The sequence below is a fragment of the Somniosus microcephalus genome, chromosome 1 (genome assembly GCF_052327205.1).
Source record: "Somniosus microcephalus isolate GS21.2 chromosome 1, FLI_Smic_1.0, whole genome shotgun sequence".
NCBI lineage: Eukaryota > Metazoa > Chordata > Chondrichthyes > Squaliformes > Somniosidae > Somniosus > Somniosus microcephalus.
Genome location: NC_140987.1, coordinates 35,656,630 through 35,678,825, shown reverse-complemented (window position 1 = coordinate 35,678,825; position 22,196 = coordinate 35,656,630). Strand labels below are relative to the sequence as shown.

The following is a 22,196-nucleotide window of genomic DNA, read 5'->3' as shown; positions in this document are numbered from 1 at the left end:
CTTCTGCACGTACACTCTTAATGGTTTTTTAACTCTGGTCTGTTGTAGAATCTTTCTGTTTTTCTGTCCTTTCAGACCTTTTGTGATTCCAGTAGTCAAGGGTCAGTTCAACAGCTGGTTATTTGTGATTGTCTCTGATTTAAAATAGTTTAGTATTCCATCAGCTTAGGTTAGTCATTTTGATGCAGACAATACAGACACTTCTGCAAAATCAGCACAGGTTATTCTTGCCGTTTTGCGAGCTAGATCTCTATCCTCCGTGACAATCATCTCGCAACTGATGTCTTTGCACCACAGGAAGCAGCTGTGGCTTAAAGCCTAGGTCGGTGATAATGGTCAATTTAATGAAAAATAGCTTAGCCCTGGAGAAGCTTGTTTAACCCCCTGTGCCTCCTGCACCAGCCTTTCGATAGTTTTCTCATTTAGATCTTACACCTGCGTACACACAAGTCGGACATGAGCGGATTTGTCTGGACAGCTTCCTAATGGTTTTCTGACATTGCAACAGTGACGACCCAGCCAAAAATACTTAATTGGCTGTGAAGCGCTTTGGGACATCCTGAGGATGTGAATGGTGTTGTAGAAATGATAGCAAAATACTGCAGATGCTGGAAATCTGAAATAACAACAGAAAATGCTGGAAAAACTCAGCAGGCCAGGCAACATCCGTGGAGAGAAAATACAGTCAATGTTTCGGGTCAAACCCTTTGTCAAGACTGAAAAAGCACAGGAAATTAAATAGATTAAAAGGCCAGGCTGGGAGAAAACAAAAGAGAAGAAGAGACATTAAGAGGTATTCAAAACGAGACGAGATGGTGATAGGACTAGTGGAGCCAAAAGACGGCTCTAGATTAGGTGTGAAATGCGCTGGCAGAATGGGAGACAGCTGCCATGTGGGAGAGAAAAAAAGGGGGGGAAGGGCCAAAACAATGGTGTGGATAAAAAATAAGTAAAAATGTAATGGGGCCGAGGTTATGATCTGAAATTGTTGAACTCGATATTGAGTCCGGAAGGCTGTAAAGTGCCTAATCGAAAGATGAGGTGCTGTTCCTCGAGCTTACGTTGAGCTTACGTGGAACAATGCAAGAGCCCGAGTACAGTGAGGTCTGAGTGGGAATGAAGCGGTGAATTAAAATGACAGGCGACCGGAAGCTCGAGGTCATCCTTACGGACTGAACAGAGGTGTTCCGCAAAGCGGTCACCCAATCTGTGTTTGGTCTCCCCAATGTAGAGGAGACCACATCGTGAGCAGCGAATACAGTATACTAGATTGCAAGAAGTACAAGTAAATCGCTGTTTCACCTGGAAGGGGTGTTTGGGGCCCTGGACAGTGGGAAGGGGGGAGGTATAAGGGCAGGTGTTGCATCTCCTGCGCTTGCACGGGAAGGTGTTGTAGAAATGCTCTTTCCTTCTTTTGTTGACATGAATGAAACTCTAACTCCTTCTGTTCTCCACTAAGGATTTGTTTTAAGAGTTGCGGATTCCTCAACCAAATATCAGTAAGTGTTCAAGACGGTTCTACGTGAAAGATGCTATATGTTTTGGGAAAAATTGGTTTTGCAGTTCATTCTGCATCATCTTCTTTCAATGGATTGTGTAAAGGTCTACTCTTCACCTTCCAGGTGGTTATATGTGATATCAATCACACGCAAGGTACGGCTACCAAAGCAGAGTTTGATCAAAGATATGGGCCTGGTAGAACTGCGTTCATCGTCTGTGACGTCACATCCCTGTCCCAGTTGAAAGGTCAGTAAAAATTATTTAGCAATTTGTGCAGTCAAAGGTTTCTCGTTCAAGGGCACTGAACCGTCTGAAAGTAAACTCCTCTTCCAACATTTATACATGATCTGAATGTATTAAAAACTGGTCAATCAATTGCCAATAACAGTTAATGCCACGTGAAGGTTGGAGCCCCCAAAAATTGCAAGGTGCTAGCACGGAGTCTTGATTGGGAGATCTGGGAGTTGGGTGTGGAGGTAGAATCATACAGCACAGAAGGAGGCCATTCTGCCCATCATGCCTGTGCCAGCTCTTTGAAAGAGCTTATCGAATTAGTCCCGCTCCCCTGCTCGTTCCCCATTGCCCGGCAAATTTCTCCTATTCAAGTATATAACCAATTACCTTTTGAAAGTTACTATTGAATCTGCTTCCACCACCCTTTCAGGCAGTGCATTCTCGTTACGTAAATAAAAAATTCTCGCACCTGGTTCTATTGCTAATTATCTTAAATCTGTGTCCTCTGGTTACCGACCCTCCTGCGAATGGAAACGGTTTCTCCTCATTTACTCTATCAGAGCCTTTCATAATTTTGAACGGTTCTATTAAATCTCCCCTTAACTTTCACTGCTCTAAGGAAAACAATCCCAGCTTCTCCAGTCTCTCCAGATAACTGAAGTCCCGCATAGAGTGGGACTAGCTGAAGTGCTCTTGCAGACAGCCGACACGGGCTCGACGGGCCGAATGGCTTCCTTCTATGCTGTAACCATTCTATGATTCTATCCCAGGTACCATTCTAGTAAATCTGCTCTGCACCTTTTCCAAGAACTTGACATCCTTCCTAAAGTGTGGTGCCCAGAATTGGACACAATACTCCAGGTGGGGCCTAACCAGTGATTTGGAAAGGTCAGTGGCCTTGGTTTGCAGCACTCCCGATTTGCAAATTATATGCATTGAATTTGCATGAGATTTGTTGTTACTGAACACTTTTTGTTGCCCTGCATGACACGCTGAACTTTTTTGCTTAGCCTGCAAACCATTAACGTTTCCTGTACTGTAATATTAAAGTACATATTACAGTACTACTTAAGATGTTAATTGAGGGATACCTTTGGTCTCTGACTGTTAATAGAATGCGCACATATTTCTCCTGTTTTCAATATGCATCTAAAATTTGGCCTTTCGCTCTCACACAGCAGGCCAGCCAGTGAAACAGCTGTGAACTGCAATTAGAAGGCATTTAAATGTTGAGTGACAGCTCCTGAACCCCAAAGGCTGTGGGTTCACAGTCCCACTCCAGCAACTTGAGCACAAAATCTAGGCTGACACTCCAGTGCAGTACTGAGGGAGTGCTGCACTGTCGGAGGTGCCGTCTCTCAGATGAGAAGTTAAACTGGCTCTGAGAGTGTGTCCTCTCGTGGATGTAAAAGATCCCATGGCACTGTATCGAAGAAAGACCAGGGGAGTTCTACCCAGCGTCCTGGCCAATATTTATCCCTCAACCAACATCATTAAAACAACAACAACTTGCATTGATATAGCGCCTTTGACGTAGTAAAATGTCCCAAGGCGCTTCACAGGAGCGTTACCAAACAAAACTTGACACCGAGACACATAAGGGGATATTAAGGCAGGTGAAAGAGGTAGGTTTTAAGGAGCATCTTAAAGGAGGAGAGAGAGGCAAAGTGGTTTAGGGAGAGAATTCCAGGGCTTAGGGCCTTGGCAGCTGATGGCACGGCCGCCAATGGTGGAGCGATTAAAATCGGGGATGCGCAAGAGGCCAGAATTACAGGAGCGCAGAGATCTCGGAGGGTTGTAGGAGCTTACAGAGGGGTGAGGCCATGGAGGAGTTTGAAAACAAGGATGAGAATTTTGAAATCGAGGCGTTGCTTAACCGGGAGCCAATGTAGGTCAGCGAGCACAGGGGAGATGGGCGAACGGGACTTGGTGCGAGTTAGGACACGGGCAGCAGAGTTTTGGATGAGCTTAAGTTAATGGAGGGTGGAAGAGGGGAGCCTGACCAGGAGTGCATTGGAATAGTCAAGTCTAGATGATCTAATCATTTGGGAGCGTGCTCTGCACAAATTGGTTGATGCGTTCCCCACATTACAACAATTACTTCATTGTCTGTAAAGTGCTTTGAGATCTCCTGAGGTCGTGAACAGCGCGATATAAATACAGTCTTTCTTTTTTATCTCTTTTGAAACAATGCTGGGAAGACCGTGGCACATGTGAACTAAACAGAATGGCTGAAAAATGGTGCACTGTACATTGAGGATAGTCAGGTTCACTGCCTAAACACTGGAAGCCCTACTGCACGACACCAGTCCCACACGATGGCCCCGGTTTTAACTCCTTCCGCTTGACGGAAACCAGGCGGGATGGGGGCAGTTAAAAAAAAAGGGCAGTGGCTTTCCCCCTCTTATCCCACTGCCTTCCCGCTGCATCCCGATATTAACCTGCTCTCTTGAGCAGGTGAGCGGGTCAGCCACAGGAAGGCAGCGGGGTCCTACTGTGAAGGTGCAGATCGGATTCCGACTACGTCATCGGGGTCCAACTGCCATTTCAGTCCGAGGCCTGAGTACTTTTGGAAGTGTAGTCACTGTTGTAATGTAGGAAACGTAAGGTCGTACAAGGCAGAGGAAGTCGTCCTCAAACTGTATGGTGCTCTGGTCAGACCAGAGTGCGGTGTTCAGTACTGGTCAATGAGGCACAACGGAGACGTTCAAATTCTGGAGGCAGTTTGGAACTTTAGAATGAGAGATAAAGCTGGAGAAGCCTGTGCTTTTCAGTTTTGAAAGCAAGCAACTGAGAGGTTACCTGATGGAGATATACAAGAATGTAACTCGCAAGTAGGTCAAATTAAACTGTGAAAGTTGGACAAGGAGACACGGGTTCCAACTAGTCAAAGACAAATTTAGGACAAATGTCAAGAAGCTCTTCCTCATATCAAGTAGTGGAGATAAAAACCAGAATCATCTGAGGGTGTTGGGCTCTTGCACTTGAGTTTGATTGTTGCTAAAAATGCGATGAATTTCTTTCTTAAACCATCTCAGAAGTTTTTTTTTGCGGTTAAAACAAACTGGAATAAGGTCACAGGGCATTCAGCACCCAAGAAATGCACGTACTATGCATAAAATCAACAAACTAAAATCTTTCCGGCAAGGAGGTGTGCGGTTTTCATTATCCAACTCTTTACCTGAAAAAGGAACAACCATATTAACAGGATCAGAATGGAGGTAGGAGAGGAAAAAACACATGAGAGAGGGCGTATCGGCTGACTACTTTTCTAACTTGCACTTCCAGCTTTGTTTCTCTCCGTTCTGGGCCCACACTTAGGTTCCCAGCCTAGTGTAGTTTGTCAAGGGGCTGGGAACCTCAGTGTGGGCACAGAATGGAGAGATACAAAGCTGGTAGTGCAAGTTAGAAAAGTAGTCAGCAAAACTTGTAGGGAGCAGAAACAAAGGCCAACAGTAAAGAGGGTCAAAGTGCAGAAAAATATTAAACAGGCAAAGTAGAAAGCACTTTATCTAAGTGCACATAGCATTCGCAACAAGGTGGATGAATTAATGGCAAAAATAGAAGTAAATGGGTATGATGTAATTGCCATTACAGAGACATGGTTGCAGGGTAACCAAAGCTGGGAACACAATGCTCTAGGGTACTCAACATTTAGGAAGGACAGACAAACAGGAAAAGGAGGTGGCGTAGTGCTGTTAATAAGGGATGAGATAGGTACGGTAGAGATAAAAGATCTTGGTTCGGCAGATCGTGATGTAGAACTGGAATCAGTTTGAGTGGAGCTAAGAAGCAGCAAAGGGTGGTAAACATTGGTGGGAGTTGTGTATAACCACCAAACAGTAGTGGAAATGTAGGGCACAGTATCAGTCAAGAAATTAGAAGTGCATGTAACAAGGGCAATACGGTAATCATGGGGGACTTTAATCTACATATTGGCTGGGCAAATCAAATTACCACTAATGGTGTGGAGGACGAATTATTGGAATGCATGCGAGATGGTTTACTGGATCAGTATGTGGAGGAACCAACCAGGGAACAGGCTATTCTGGATCTGGTGCTGTCTAATGAGAAAGGGCTAATCAATAATCTTGTGGTAAAGGGGCCTTTAGGGACAAGTGACCATAATATAATTGAATTTTACATTGAGTTTGAGAGTGATGTAGTCCAATCTGAAACTAAGGTCCTCAATCTAAACAGAGGAAACTACAAGGGTATGAGGGACAAGTTGGCCATGGTAGATTGGGAGACTACACTAAAAGGTATGAAGGTGGACATACAATGGCTAACATTCAAGGAAATAATGCATAATTTGCAACAAACATATATTCCTCCAGGGTATAAAAACCCAAAAGGAAAAGTGATCCAACCATGGCTAACAAAAGAAATTAAAGTTAGTATTAAGTCAAAGGAGGAAGCTTATAAAGTTGCCAAAAAAAGCGGTCAGCCTGAGGATTGGGATCTTTTTAGAAATCAGCAAAGGGGGGCCAAGAAATTGATAAAGAAAGGGAAAATGGAATATGAGCACAAACTAGTGAAAAATATAAAAATGGATTGCATAAGCTTCTATAGGTATGTGAAAAGGAAAAAACTGGCAAAGATAAATGTAGGTACTTTACAGTCAGAGAATGGAGAATTTATAATGGGGAATGAGGAAATGGCGGAGAAATTAAATAAATACTTTGTTTCTGTCTTCACGGAGGAAGACACAAAAAACCTCCCAGAAATATGAGAAAACCAAGGGTGTGGCGAGAATGAGGAACTTAAAGAAATTATTATTAGTAAAAAAACAGTACTAGCAAAATTAATGGGACTAAAAGTCGATAAATCCCAAGGACCGGATGACCTACATCCTAGGGTTTTGAAAGAGGTGGCCATTGGGATAGTGGACACATTGGTTGTCATCTTCCAAAATTCTATAGATTCTGGAACGGTTCCTGCAGATTGGAGGATAGCAAATGTAACTCCACTATTTAAGAAAGGAGGGAGAGAGAAAAAGGGGAACTACAGTCCTGTTAGCCTCACATCAGTAGTTGGGAAAATGCTGGAATCTATTATAAAGGATGCAATCACTGGGCACTTAGAAACTAATAGTAAGATTGGGCAGAGTCAACATGGATTTATGAAAGGGAAATCCTGTTTAACAAACCTATTGGATTTCATTGAGGATGTAACTAGTGGATTGGACAAAGGGGAACCGGTAGATATGGTGTATTTGGATTTTCAGAAGTCCTTCGATAAGGTCCCACACAAGAGGTTGGTGAACAGAATTAGGGCACATGGAATTAGGGGTAATATACTAGCATGGATTGAGAATTGGTTAACAGACAGAAAACAAAGAGTAGGGATAAACAGGTCTTTTTCAGGATGGCAGGCTGTGGCTAGTGGGGTACCGCAAGGATCGGTGCTTGGGCCCCAGCTATTCACAATCTATATCAATTATTTGGATGAGGGGACTAAATGTAACATTTCCAAATTTGCTGATGATACAAAGCTAGGTGGCAGTGTCAGTTGCGAAGAGGATGTGAAGAGGATTCAAGGGGATCTCAACAGGCTCAGTGAGTGGGCGAGAACATGGCAGATGGAATATAATGTGGATAAATGTGAAGTTATCCACTTTGGTAGAAAAAACAGAAAGGCAGAGTATTACCTAAATGGTGAAAGATTGAGGAATGCAGATGCTCAAAGGGACCTGGGTGTCCTTGTACATGAATCACTGAAAGAGAATGTGCAGGTGCAGCAAGCCATTAGGAAGGCAAATGGTATGCTGGCCTTCATTACAAGAGGATTTGAGTACAGGAGTAAAGAAGTCTTACTCCAATTATATAGGACCTTGGTGAGACCACACCTGGAGTATTGTGTACAATTTTGGTCTCCTTACCTAAGGAACGATATACTTGCCATAGAGGGAGTGCAACGAAGGTTCACGAGATTGATTCCTGGGATGGCGGGACTGTCGTATGAGAAGAGATTGAGTAAACTAGGCCTGTATTCTCTTGAGTTCAGAAGAATGAGAGGGGATCTCATTGAAGCATACAAAATTATTACAGGGCTTGATAGGGTGGATGCTGGGAGAATGGTTCCCTTAGCTGGTGAGTCTAGAACCAGGGGCCACAGCCTCAGGATAAAGGGTAGGCCACTCAGGACTGAGATGAGAAGAAATTTCTTCACACAGAGGGTGGTGAATCTTTGGAATTCTCTACCCCAGAGGGCTGTGGAGGCTCAGTCATTGGGTATATTCAAAACAGAAGTCGATAGATTTCTGACTAGTAAGGGCATCAAGGGATATGGCGATAGGGCCGGTGAATGGAGTTGAGGCAGAAGATCAGCCATGATCTCATTGAATGGCGAAGCAGGCTCGAAGGGCCGAATGGCTGACTCCTGCTCCTATTTCTTATGTTCTTATGTTCTTATGGCCTGTAACCTGCTTAAAAGAACAATGAGAGATTATTGGATGTCTGAGATGATGGTTACATCAGATAATGGAAAAAAGGCATTAAAGAAATTAAGGACATTAGAGAAGAACATTGTCCCTCAAAGAACAAAAATATAATACTGCGGACGCTGGAAATCTGAAATAAAAACAGAAGATGCCGGAAACACTCAGCAGGTCAGGCAGCATCTGTGGAGAGGGAAACAGAGTTAACGTTTCAGGTCGCTGACCCTTCACCAGGCTGTGATGAAAGGTCATCGACCTGAAATGTTAATTCTGTTTCACTCTCCACAAATGCTGCCTGACCGCTGAGGGAAACAAGGGATATCTGAATAGCTTAGGAAGGACAATTAGGAAGGACAGACAGGAAGGAAAGGGAGGTGGGGTTGCTATGTTAATCAAGGATGGAATCACTGCAATAGTCAGAAATGATATTGGGTCAAAGGATCAGGATAGTGAAACAGTTTGGGTGGAGATAAGGAATAATAAGGGGAAAAAGTCACTAGTGGGCGTAGTCTATAAGCCTCCTAACAGTTGCAACTCTGTTGGTCAGAGTATAAATCAGGAAATAGTTGGGGCTTGTAGTAAGGGAACAGCTATAATCATGGGGGATTTTAAATTTCATATTGACTGGACTAATCAAATTGGGCATGGCAGCATTGAGGAAGAGTTCATAGAGTGTATTAGGGATGGGTTCCTTGAGCAGTATGTAACTGAACCAACCAGGGGGCAGGCAATCTTAGATCTGGTCCTGTGTAATGAGACAGGATTAATAAAAAATGTACTAGTAAAGGATCCCCTTGGAATGAGTGACCATAATATGGTTGAATTACAAATTCAGTTTGAGGGTGAGAGAGTTGGATCTCAAACCAGTGTACTGAGCTCAAATAAAGGAGACTATGAAGGTATGAGAGTAGAATTGACTAAAGTGAACTGGGAAAACAGATTAAAGTGTAAGATGGTACAAGAGCAGTGGTCTACATTCAAGGAGATATTTCACATCTTTCAAGATAAATATATTCCACTGAGGAAAAAGGGGAGTAAAAGAAAAGACAGCCATCCGTGGCTTAGTAAAGTAATAAAGGATAGTATTCGACTGAAAACAAGGGCATATAAAGTAGCCAAATCTAGTGGGAGGATAGAAGATTGGGAAGCATTTAAAAGCCAGCAAACAATAACTAAAAGATTAATTAAGAAAGGGAAAATAGATTATGAAAGTAAACTAGCAAAAAATATAAAAACAGATAGCAAGAGTTTCTGCAGCTATATAAAAAGAAAAAGGGTGGCTAAAGTGAACGTTGGTCCCTTAGAGGATGGGACCGGGAAACTAGTGTTGGGGAACATGGAGATGGCAAAGACGCTGAACAAATATTTTGTATCAGTCTTTACAGTAGAGGACACTAAAAATATCCCAACACTGGACAAACAGGGGGCAATGGGGGGGGAGGAGCTAAACATGATTAAAATCACTAAGGAGATGGTACTCAGTAAAATAATGGGATTTAAGGCGGATAAATCCCCCGGACCTGATGGCCTACATCCTAGGGTCTTGAGAGAAGTGGCGGTAGGGATTGTGGATGCATTGATGATCATTTTCCAGAACTCCCTGGACTCAGGAAAGGTCCCGGCAGATTGGAAAACTGCTAATGTAACACCCTTATTTAAGAAGGGAAGTAGACCAGTTAGCCTAACATCTGTGGTTGGCAAAATGTTGGAGTCCATTATTAAGGAAACAGTAACAGAGCATTTGGATAAACATAATTTAATAGGACAGAGTTAGCATGGTTTTACGAAGGGGAAGTCATGTTTGACAAATTTGCTTGAATTCTTTGAGGATGTAACATACAGGGTGGATAAAGGGGAGCCAGTGGATGTAGTGTATTTGGACTTCCAAAAGGCATTTGACAAGGTTCCACACAAAAGATTTCTGATCAAGATAAAAAATCACGGGATTGGGGGTAATATACTGGCATGGGTGGAAGATTGGCTATCTAGCAGAAAACAAAGAGTTGGGATAAATGGTTCGTTCTCGGGCTTGCAATCAGTAACTAGTGGTGTTCCGCAGGGGTCAGTGCTGGGACCCCAACTCTTTACAATCTATATTAACAATTTGGAGGAAGGGACCGAGTGCAACATATCCAAGTTTGCCGACGATACAAAGATGGGAGGGAAAGCAGTGAGTGAGGAGGACATAAAAAACCTTCAAAAGGACATAGACAGGCTAAATGAGTGGGCAGAGATTTGGCAGATGCAATATAATGTTGGAAAGTGTGAGGTTATGCACTTTGGCAGAAAAAATCAAAGAGCAAGTTATTATCTAAATGGATAGAAGCTGCAAAGTGCTACAGTACAAAGGGATCTGGGGGTCCTGGTGCATGAAACACAAAAAGTTAGTATGCAGGTGCAGCAGGTGATCAGGAAGGCCAATGGAATCTTGGCTTTTATTGCAAGGGGGATGGAGTATAAAAACAGGGAAGTCTTGCTGCAATTATACAGGGTATTGGTGAGGCCACACCTGGAATACTGCGTGCAGTTTTGGTTTCCATATTTAAGAAAATATATACTTGCTCTCGAGGCGGTTCAGAGAAGGTTCACTCGGTTGATTCCAGAGATGAGGGGGTTGACGTATGAGGAAAGGTTGAGTAGGTTGGGACTCTACTCATTGGAGTTCAGAAGAATGAGAGGCGATCTTATCGAAACATATAAGATTGTGAGGGGGCTTGATCGGGTGGATGCGGTGAGGATTTTTCCACTGATGGGTGAGACTAGAACAAGGGGGCATAATCTTAGAATAAGGGGCTGCCCTTTCAATACTGAGATGAGGAGAAACCTCTTCACTCAGAGGGTAGTAAATCTATGGAATTTGCTACCTCAGAGAGCTGTGGAAGCTGCAACATTAAATAAATTTAAAATGGAGATAGACATTTTCCTAGCAGATAAGGGAATTAGGGGTTATGGGGGAGAGGGCAGGGAAGTGGACGTGAGTCTAGATTCAGATCAGCCATGATCCTATTGAATGGTGGAACAGGCCCGAGGGGCCGTATGGCCTACTCCTGCTCCTATTTCTTATGTTCTTATTGTTAAGTATGTGTATTGTATTGAACAATTAACACAAAGACTTAAACGTATAACTCAAACAGGTCTTTACTGGTTGGAGGTAGGGACTATACATAGGTCTTTACTTCATGCCCACAGGCGGGAACTGAGGGGGATCAGTACCCACAGTACTATTTATACCCCTATGGCCAGGAGTGGTACTGCGTATCACTACGCCCAACAAGTAGTGCAGTCCTGTCCATAGGTTCAAAGTAGCACACATATTACATACACAACATTCCTCCCTTCCTAGCTTTACAGTCATCTCCCCATTTAACATAACGTAATAACATATATACATATATAACTTCAGGTTTACATAACAGAATAACATAGATACATAGATAACTTCATGTCAAAACAGATCACAGATTCAGTCTCTGCGGAAAACAGTTCACAGATTCAATCTCTGTGGTGTAGTCGGTTCACGTTGCTGGAGTGACTCATTCAATAGTCCTTCCATGGATTTAACAGTTTGAACTTCCGAACTGAATTGGCTCCGTTCGGAGGGACCACGTGTGTGATCTGGTAGAGGTGATAATGGTTCAGATGGGTCATCTTCTGTTTTTACTTTTCCTTTTCTGCTTCTTGGAGACTCTCTGGGCTCCATTGTCAGCTGCCACAGCTGCCAGCTGCATGCGCAGTTCCTCCTTCTCTTCCCCCTGTTTCCGTCGTAGAGCCAGCTTCTCCCGATGTTCCGTAGACTTTTGGTGCTCCTCCATGATTTCTGCACTTTGGGAGTCGAAGTTACAAGCTGGGCAGGACAGGACATCGTAATATTCGGTGTCGTCCTGAGCTAGACCAGTGAGAGGGTCGTCTATTTCCTCCATACCCAGCTGGACGTTAGCCAGCTCTTGTTCCAAATCCAGACATCTTTCCTGAAGAGACTTCTTCATGTGTACCTCTGCATCCAGCTTTTTCTGGGCTTTCAGCAAGTCGTTTACTAGTGACCTCATTTGTGATTTTAATACTTCAACTTCCTTTGGAGATTGATTGATCGGACTATGCAATCCCTCTACCGGAGCAGCTGTTTCAGCGGTCTGTTGTTCTACGTTGACGTGAGTCAGCGTACTTTTGGCATCCAAGGGCTGCTCTGTTGCAGTCATCTCAGTCTGTGTTGCCACCTCAGCTCTTCCAATAACCTTTGAGAGCTCCGAACCCCTTTCGTTTGAATATTGAAGTTCATGTTCAAGTTTTTCCCATTTCAGAGTCCTGTCCTTCAGCATATGCAGGAGTTGGCTGACCGTTAACTCCTCTGACATCAGACGTTTTGTGTGCTCCTGCTCCATTTTCTCCATCAGCTGCTTCTGTTGTCTTTCCAGATTCTCCAACTCTATATCAAAGAACTCTTTCGTTGCATTCAACTCTTGCTCAAAACGGCGAATCATTTGTTCTAATTGCTGTTGTAGTTTGAAATGGAGTTGAGTTCGAGCCCGGTGTCCCTCAGAAATGGGCACATCAGTAGACTTGCCAGACTCAGAATCCACAGTTAAACTATGTTGTTGTTGCTCAGTGGAATTCTGTGCTGAAACTTTGTCTTTTGCACCTGAGTTGGGCTTACCATCATCCGTTCCAGAGTCTGGGCCGACTATCTTCACCGAGTTCTCACTCGTTATTGTTTGTAGGAAATGCCAGTCCATATTCATTTTCCTAATCCACTCCCGTCCTAGTAGTGGAGGACCTCCTTCAGATATCACATATAAGTCCATTATTTGACTGTCTTCGCCCTTGTGGACCACTGCAACCTCTATTTTCCCGATGGGGTACACTCTTTGCCCCGTGTATGTTTTCAATATAATCCCCGTATCCTGTAGGGGAATATGTTGGAATAACTTTCCGTAATCTTTCTTATTTATGACCGTCAATGCCGATCCAGTGTCCAATTCCAGTTTTACTTGGACTCCTTCTATCTGAAGAGTGACCCAAATTGTCTGGAGGTCTGCACCCTTACCAGCGTTGAGTACTCTTAAGCTAGCCAGTTCATTACAGCTTAAGCTAGCCAGTTCATTACTGCTAGCGTCTGAATCGGACTCCTGTTCGGTCACCTTGTGTACCTTTGCGTATTTTCCTTGCGGTGACTTCTTGTTGCTGGTCTTCTTCCCTGACCTGCATACTCTAGCTATATGTCCAAGCCTACCACAAGTTCTACATTCTTGGTTTTTAAACCAACACTGGTTCTGATCATGCGTTGTCTTTCCACAACGATAACATTTGCCAGAACTCACACCCAATTTGTGTGCACTGAGCTCCGGTGACCGTAGCTGCATTACTGCCGTGCCTCTCGCTGCGGCTTCGTGTGCTGCTGCCATAGTGACCGCCTTCTCAAGCGTCAGCTCATTCTCCTCGAGCAGTCGCTTTTGTGTATCCTGTTTAAATAAACCACACACAAATTTGTCTCGAAGTGCCTCTGTCAGTCCCGTTCCAAACTGGCAATATTTCGCTAATTTACGCAATTCCAGCAAATAATCAGCATTGCTTTCATGCTGTAGCTGCCTTCTGTCATAAAATTTAAATCGTTCCGCTAGCATCAGCGGCGTGGGGTTTAGATGATCTTTCAGGACAGTAACAATCTCATCGAACGTCTTATCCGCCGGTTCATCTGGTGATAACAGGTGTTTCAATTGCCCGTATGTCTTCGCACCCATTAAATTTAATAATGTTAGAGCTTTATCTTGGTCATGAATTTTATTGGCCTTACAATAATTTTTTACTCTTTCAACATGTATGGCCCAATCTTCGAGGTCACTATCAAAGGTGCTAATATTCCCGTGTTTAGGCATTGTAGATTTGCAATTTCTCAGATTTTATTTTGTTTACTTGTTATCAAGGATGGCGGCTTCCCGCTCTTGCCGTCGTCCTCCGCCCACAAAATGGCGGTTTTCCCGCTTCTGCCTTCTTCCCCAGCAGTTTTCCCGCGAAAAATGGCGGCTTTCCCGCGCTTCTCGCTCTCCCCGCCCACTTCAATGGCGGTTTTCCCGCGCTTCTCGTCGCTGACTTTCAGCCCGACTGCGGCTCTTATCTCCTGTGCGATCGCTGGTGCGCCGCCCGCCCGAAACGGTTCTCAGCCCTTATCACCGGTGCGATCGCTGGCCCGCTAAGCGCCTCCCGCTTGAAGCGGCTCCCGGCCTCTGGCTCACCCGCTCGGCGGCTCTTGCTCGCTCCCTCCCGGGCTCTGGCTTACCCGCTCGCGCCCTCCCGGGCTCTGGCTTACCCACGAGGTTATGGAGGCTTCAGGGTCCTAATGCCTGTCGCTTCCAGTCGCTGGAAGCTGTCAGGATTTCTGCTGCCCTTCAGTTTTCAGTGGGGTGTTGAGGATTGGAACCTCTCTTCAACATCCTGTCTTTGGACGAAGCCACTGTGGAATAACTGCCGCAGGGTTCGAACCGACTCGTCGCCAGTGTTAAGTATGTGTATTGTATTGAACAATTAACATAAAGACTTAAACGTATAACTCAAACAGGTCTTTACTGGTTGGAGGTAGGGACTATACATAGGTCTTTACTTCATGCCCACAGGCGGGAACTGAGGGGGATCAGTACCCACAGTACTATTTATACCCCTATGGCCAGGAGTGGTACTGCGTATCACTACGCCCAACAAGTAGTGCAGTCCTGTCCATAGGTTCAAAGTAGCACACATATTACATACACAACACTTATGTTCTTATAAGGCAGTTGGAGGTAATTCAAGAAAGAGATTAGAGGATGAATTGCAGATGAGTGCTTGCACATCTTTCAGTTCTGATGACGAGCTGCTGAGTTATCTGTTCTTTCCATAGATGCTATCTGACCAACTGAGTACTCCCAGCATTTTATCTTTCTATGTCATCGAATACTGTAACCTGAACTGGAAACAATAATAAAAAGAAACATGTTGAAACACTTGAGAGGGCGCTGAGGAGATTTACCAGAATGGTTCCGGGTATGGGGGATCTCAGCTACAAGGACAGGTTGGAGAGGCTGGATTTGTTTTCATTAGAGCAAAAGAGGTTGAGGGGTGATTTGATAGAGGTGTACAAGATTATGACGGGTTTGGATAGGCTAGATGGGGAAAGGCTGTTCCCACTAGTTGATGGTACAAGGACTAGGGGACACTGATTTAAGGTTTTGGGCAAGAGATACAGGGGGGAGGTGGGGAAAAACTTTTTTACGCAGTGAGTGGTGAGGACCTAGAACTCGCTGCCGATGGAAGTGATGGAAGCGGAGACACACAATGTTTTCAAGGGGAGACAGGATAGGTACTTGAGGGAAATAAACTTGCAGGACTACGGGGATAGAGCGGGGGAATGGGACTGACTGGATTGCTCTACAGACCGGCACGGACTCGATGGGCCGAATGGCCTGCTTCTGTGCCGTTATGACACTATGTTATCAATGATTTGGGTCAAAACACAATGAATCTGATAGGTCCCATGTGATGTGCATTCAAATGTCCATTATATAATCCAAATGCAATCAGCAAAACACATAAAAGATTAACATTGCAACATGAATTTTAGATAGTAATGATACTGAATGTGGGCAGCTTGTCAAAACCTGATGTAGTTGTGATTTGTACTTACAGTGTCAGCTGTGGCTCAGTGGGTAGCACACTCACCTCTGAGTCAGAAGGTTGTGGGTTCAAAGTCCCACTCCTGGGACTTGAGCACATAAATCTAGACTGACGCTCCAGTGCAGTGCTGAGGGAGTGCTACACTGTCGGAGGTGCCGTCTTTCGGATGAGATGTTTAAACCGAGGCCCCATCTGCTCTCTCAGGTGGACATAAAAGATCCCATGGCACTATTTCGAAGAAGAGTAGGGGAGCTATCCCCAGTGTCCTGGGCCAGTATTTATCCCTCAATCTCACCAGTGCAGTATGTAAAAGTCCCAAGGCACTATTTCGAAGAAGAGCAGGGGATTTCTCCTCGATCTCCTGACCAATATTTATCCCTCAACCAACATCACTAAAACAGATTATCTGGTCATAATCATATTGCTGTTTGTGGGAGCTTGCTGTGCGCAAATTGGCTGCTGCGTTTCCCACATTATAACAGTGACTACACTTCAAAAAATATTTCATTGGCTATAAAGTGCTTTGAGACGTTCGGTGGCCGTGAAAGGAGCTATATAAATGCAAGTCTTTCTTTTAATGTTGTTTTCATGCCTACTAACTGAGGGGACTTTTTTTGGTACATTGTTGGACTGAGTCACAAAGTGAGTCAAGTTCAGTTGAAACTGTGTTGGCTTAAAGAAAATGCTTTCACAACTGACGTAACCTCACTACAACCGCAATCGTCTGAAATGTCCTATCATTTTATCAGAGGCATTAAATATTCGAGATTAAAACAGGTCAACTCCTCCACTAAGATAGCGGAGAGAGGAATTTCAAACAAATGCGCTAAGTATTCATACATATTAACCCCCAGTGTAATTTCCAGCTCCTGAAATCCAATTGCCAGGATTACCGGAGGAGCTTTTAATTTGTATTCAAAGACATCGGGGGTGATTTTCAATCAGAAGTCGGGTTGGAGCCGGGACTACAACTTTCGGGGTTGTAGTCCCGCCTCCATCAAGATGCGACCAATCCACGCGATTTTAACTTGATTGACCTTGTTGAGCCCGCCCAGTGGGCTCAGCAGGCCAATTAAGGGCCATCCGGCAACAGGTGATGTCACAGACTGAAATTTCATCTGTCAAGACGTTTTGACAGATGAAATATCAGTGTTTCACAGCTGTTTGAAGCTGTCAAACACTGACAGTCTTACTTCTAACCTGAGTCCTTCTCCACAGACTCAGTTAGAAATCTCACTGGCACAGAAAGCTGCAGGCTGTCACTTTTGACAGTTCGCAGCCACTCTGCTTTCTGTGCCGGTTACATGATGGACTCCGGAAACCTAACGGATGGAAGGCTGAAAAGATAAGTACAGGTAATTTAAACTTCTTTACACACTTTAGACACACCAAACACACTTACCTTTGCACTCATGCACCCATCACTCACCTGAACACCGACATCTCGACCACTCCAAGTCCTTCAACCCGACGGCCCGACACCTCTAACGTGGCGTGGTTTGGAGCCGTCGGGAATCCCACACTTCAAGCTTTAAAATAGGGATTAGGCTAAAAACTGCCTGTTAACTACCTGTTAACAGGCTGCTAATTGGCACTATTCCCTTCCCACCTCAGGTAAGCGGGTCCCAGTGCGGGACGGGTACCCGCATCCTTTGAAACTTACATGGAGGCGGGTTGGGGGCGGGATGGTGTTGGGACCCCCGAATTCAGGACTTTAACCCCCCGCATGCCTCCAATCCCGACTCCACGGGTCAATGAAAATCGACTCCATTCTGATTAAAGGATGTGTTTTCTTTGTGCAAACAATTGTTCCCGTGAGCTCACTAACAGAAGGGAAACCAGAGCAGCAGATATTTTTTACCTGTGTGGTAAAAGAAAGACATAAACTTGCATTTTCTATTGCGCCTTTCACAACCTCAGGGCATCCCAAAGCGCTTTACAGCCAATGGAGTACCGTCACTGTTGTAAAGTAGGAAATGCGGCAGCCAATTTGCGCACAGCAAGCTCCCATAAAGAGCACTGAGATAAATGACCAGATAATCTGTTTTTTAAGTTTTGTTGGTTGAGGGATAAATATTGGCCAGGACACCAGGTAGAACTCCCCAAGCTCTTCTACAAAACGGTGCCGTGGGTTCACCCGAGAGGGCAGACAGAGTCTCGGTTTAACGTTTTAACTGCAAGATGGCGCCTTCGACAGTGCAACGCTCCGTCAGTATCGCACTGGAGTGTATGCCTAGATTTTACATAGAAACATAGAAGATAGAAGCAGGAGTAGGCCATTCGGCCCTTCGAGCCTGCTCCGCCACATGAGATCATGGCTGATCATCCAAATTCAGTACCCTGTCCCTGCCTTCTCCCCATATCCCTTGATCCCTTTAGCCTCAAGAAATATATCCAACTCATTCTTGAATATATTTAATGAATTGGCCTCCACCGCCCTCTGTGGCAGAGAATTCCACAGGTTCACCACTCTCTGGGTGAAGAAATTCCTCCTCATTTCAGTCCTAAATGGCTTACCCCTTATCCTTAGACTATGACCCATGATTCTGCACTCCCCGCCCATCAGAAACATCCTTCCTGCATCTAGTCTGTCCAGACCTGACAGAATTTTATAGGTTTCGATGAGATCCCCTCTCAATCTTCTAAACTCCAGTGAGTATAAGCCCAATCGACACAATCTCTCCTCATACGTCATTCCTACCATCCCAGGTATCAGCCTGGTGAATCTTCGCTGCACTCCTTCCATGGCAAGAACATCCTTCCTCAGATAAGGCGACCAAAACTGCACACAATACTCAAGGTATGGTCTCACCAAGGCCCTGTACAACTGCAGCAAGACATCCTTGTTCCTGTACTCAAACCCTCTCGCTACGAATGCCAACATACCATTTGCCTTCTTAACCGCCTGCTGCACCTGCATGCTTACCTTCAGCGACTGGTGCACAAGAACACCCAGGTCTCTTTGCACTTCCCCTTCTCCCAATCTATTGCCATTCAAAAAATAATCTGCCTTCCTGTTTTTGCCACCAAAGTGGATAACCTCACATTTATCCACATTAAAGTGCATTTGCCATGTTTCTGCCCAATCACCCAACCTGTCCAAATCGTATTGGAGTTTCACGACACCCTCCTCACAGCATACCCTCCCACCCAGCTTTGTGTCGTCTGCAAATTTGGAGAGATTACATCCAATTCCCTCGTCCAGATCATTAATATATATTGTGAACAGCTGGGGTCCTAGGACCGATCCTTGCGGTACCCCACTAGTCACTGCCTGCCATTCGGAAAATGACCCGTTTATTCCAACTCTTTGCTTTCTGTCCGCCAACCAGTTCTCTATCCAAGTCAATACCTTGCCCCCAATCCCATGTGCCTTAATTTTGCATGCTAATCTCTTATGCGGGACCTTATTGAAAGCCTTCTGAAAGTCCAAATACACCACATCCACTGGTTCTCCCTTATCTATTTTACCAGTTACATCCTCAAAAAATTCCAGTAGATTAGTCAAGCATGATTTACCTTTTGTAAATCCATGTTGACTTTGTCTGATCCTGTCACTGCTTTCCAAGTGCTCTGCTATTACATATTTCATAATGGACTCTAGCATTTTCCCCACTACCGATGTCAGGCTTACCGGTCTATAATCCCCCGCTTTTTCTCTACCACCTTTTTTGAATAGTGGGGTAACATTAGCTATCCTCCAATCCATGGGTACTGTTCCAGAGTCTATCAAGTTCTGGAAGATGACCAGCAATGCATCTACTATTTCTAGGGCCACTTCCTTAAGTACCCTGGGATGTAGATTATCAGGCCCTGGGGATTTATCGGCCTTCAGTCCCATCAATTTTCCTAATACCATTTCCCTACAAATACTGATTTCTTTCAGTTCCACCCTTTCATCAGACCCTATGTTCCCCAGCATATCCCTTGATCCCTTTAGCCTTAAGAAATATATCTAACTCCTTCTTGAATATATTTAACTAGCTGGAGTGCCCGGCAGTGCCGAGGGAATTGAAGAAACCTGTGCAATGTTTATAAAACTGTTTATGAAACTGTTGGGATTGTCTGTGTGGGAAGGAGAGAGAGAGAGGGAAAGAGAGAGGGAAAGAGAGAGGGGGAAGGAGAGAGAGAGAAAGGGGGAAGGAGAGAGAGAGAGGGGGAAGGAGAGAGAGGGTGTAAGGAGAGAGAGAGAGAGAGTGGGAAGGAGAGAGAGAGAGAGACTGGGGGGGAGAGAGAGAGAGACTGGGGGGGAGAGAGAGAGAGAGACTGGGGAGAGAGAGAGAGAGAGACTGGGGGGGAGAGAGAGAGTCTGGGGGGGAGAGAGAGAGAGAGAGACTGGGGGGAGAGAGAGAGGGAGAGAGAGACTGGGGGGGAGAGAGAGAGAGGGACTGGGGGGGAGAGAGAGAGAGAGAGAGACTGGGGGGAGAGAGAGAGAGAGAGAGAGACGGGGGGAAGAGAGAGACGGGGGAGCGAGAGAGAGAGAGACTGGGGGAAGACAGAGAGAGAGAGACTGGGGGGAGAGAGAGAGAGAGAGAGACTGGGGGGAGAAGAGAGAGACGGGGGGAAGAGAGAGAGAGAGACTGGGGGGAGAAGAGAGAGATGGGAGGGAGAGAGAGAGAGAGACTGGGGGGAAGAGAGAGAGAGAGAGAGAGACGGGGGAGAAGAGAGAGACTGGGGGGGAGAGAGAGACTGGGGGAGAGAGAGACTGGGGGGGGAGAGAGAGAGAGAGAGAGACTGGGGGGAGAGAAAGAGAGAGAATGGTGGATTTAGTTCGGGATTCGCCTGGAGGAAGAAGGTGAGCTCTCCCTCCCTCTCCCACCCTTCACTCTTTCCCTCCCTCACCCTCTCTCTCTCCCTCCCCCCTCTCTCTCCCTGCCCCTCTCTCTCCCTGCCCCTCTCTCTCTCCCCCCTCCCTCCCCGCTCTCTCTCCCTCCCTCTCTCTCCCTCCCTCCCCTCTCCCTCTCTCTCCCTCTCCCCCTCTCCTCTCCCTCCCTCTCCCTCTCCCTCCCCGCTCTCTCTCCCTTCCCTCTCCCTCTCTCTCCCTCTCCCCCTCTCCTCTCCATCCCTCCCCCTGTCTCTCCCTCCTTCCCCTCTCCCTCCCTAGCGCCTCAGGGCCAGCCCGACTCGCCTGAGCTGAGCTCCCACTGATGAGCTCGCGCTGCGGGCCACCGCCCCGGAGACACCGTGGGCGGCATAGCGCCTGAGGCCCGGCAGGAGTCACCCGTGCTGAGTTCGCGCTGCGGCCCGCCGCCCCGGAGACACCGTGGGCGGCGTAGCGCTTGAGGCCCGGCCCGAGTCACCCGAGCTGAGCTCCTGCTCCCTCCGGCCCGAAGAGCTCAGCAGTGACATCCTGCAGAGCCGAGATGCCTGCGTGACAGGAGAGAGAGGAGAAAGCGCAGAGAATGAGGAGGCCAGCCATTACCAAGATTACGGCGATGGCGGGCTGCTGGTTTGGAATCGGGCCCAGCGGGCGGGTGGTGCCTAGCTCGGGCATGGCTAGCGAGGAGAGGCCGAGGCTGCGAGGCCTGAGGCCTGTAGGCAGCTCATCCACTGTGGATGCAAAAAACCCGTGAGCGGAGAGGCCGGGGTGACAGGAGAGAGTGGAGAAAGCGGAGAGAAGGAGGAGGGTGAGGGTGGGACTGGGGCCCATGGTCGGACAGAGGCAGAGTTGCTCCATCACAAACAACAATGGCCACCGTTTGCTTTTCAGTTTGAAGGATTAGGCCCCGCCCACACACGCCATGAAACGCCCCCCGTGACGCAGCGCGCTCCCCCCGTAGGATTGGTCAACCTTCAGGTCACTCAATGCTAATGAGCGGATTTCCCCCGTATGATTGGCCAACCGCTAATGAGCGGAATTTTGAACGTTTTTTGCCTACTGTCCGAACAATTTTTGTCTGACCAAAAAGTAAATATGCCTAGGACACCTTTCTTTTGATATAACAATTGTGTAGGTACGCTCTATAACTTTTGAGTGATGCCCGGACAGACAGACAGACAGACAGACAGGCAGACAGACAGACAGACAGACACCACTATCCTTTTATATATATATACTAGCTGGGGGAGCCCGGCTTTGCCAGGGCTGTTTTGGGCTGGGCGCTTTAAATTGAGTGCGAGGCTTTGGGGCCTCTCTGTGTCCCTTTGTGAATCTGCTGCCGGGCAACATTTTAAATCGAGTCCCAGGCTTTTGGGCCCTGTCTGTGTCCCTCTCTCAATCTGCTGCCGGGCAACATTTCTACCTTTTAATACCTTGAAAGATGAAAGTGAAAGTACTTATAAAACGTTTTTGGTAAATCTTATGTTATTTTTAAAAGAGATACTAACTTTTTCAAAGCTGGATGAGCAGAGTAGTTTGAGCTGGAAGCTGAAGTAATGGCAG

At 45.9% G+C, this 22,196-nt stretch overlaps 1 protein-coding gene across 1 annotated transcript in view; it reads left to right on the top strand.

Moving 5' to 3' along the window:
- The window catches only part of LOC147124027 (15-hydroxyprostaglandin dehydrogenase [NAD(+)]-like), a 164,771-nt gene that overhangs the window by 38,372 nt on the left and 104,203 nt on the right, over positions 1-22,196 (top strand). The window contains exon 2 of the mRNA XM_085977731.1: positions 1,623-1,746. Coding sequence (XP_085833857.1) covers positions 1,623-1,746 — 124 coding nt within the window. The remainder of the gene's footprint in view (positions 1-1,622; positions 1,747-22,196) is intronic.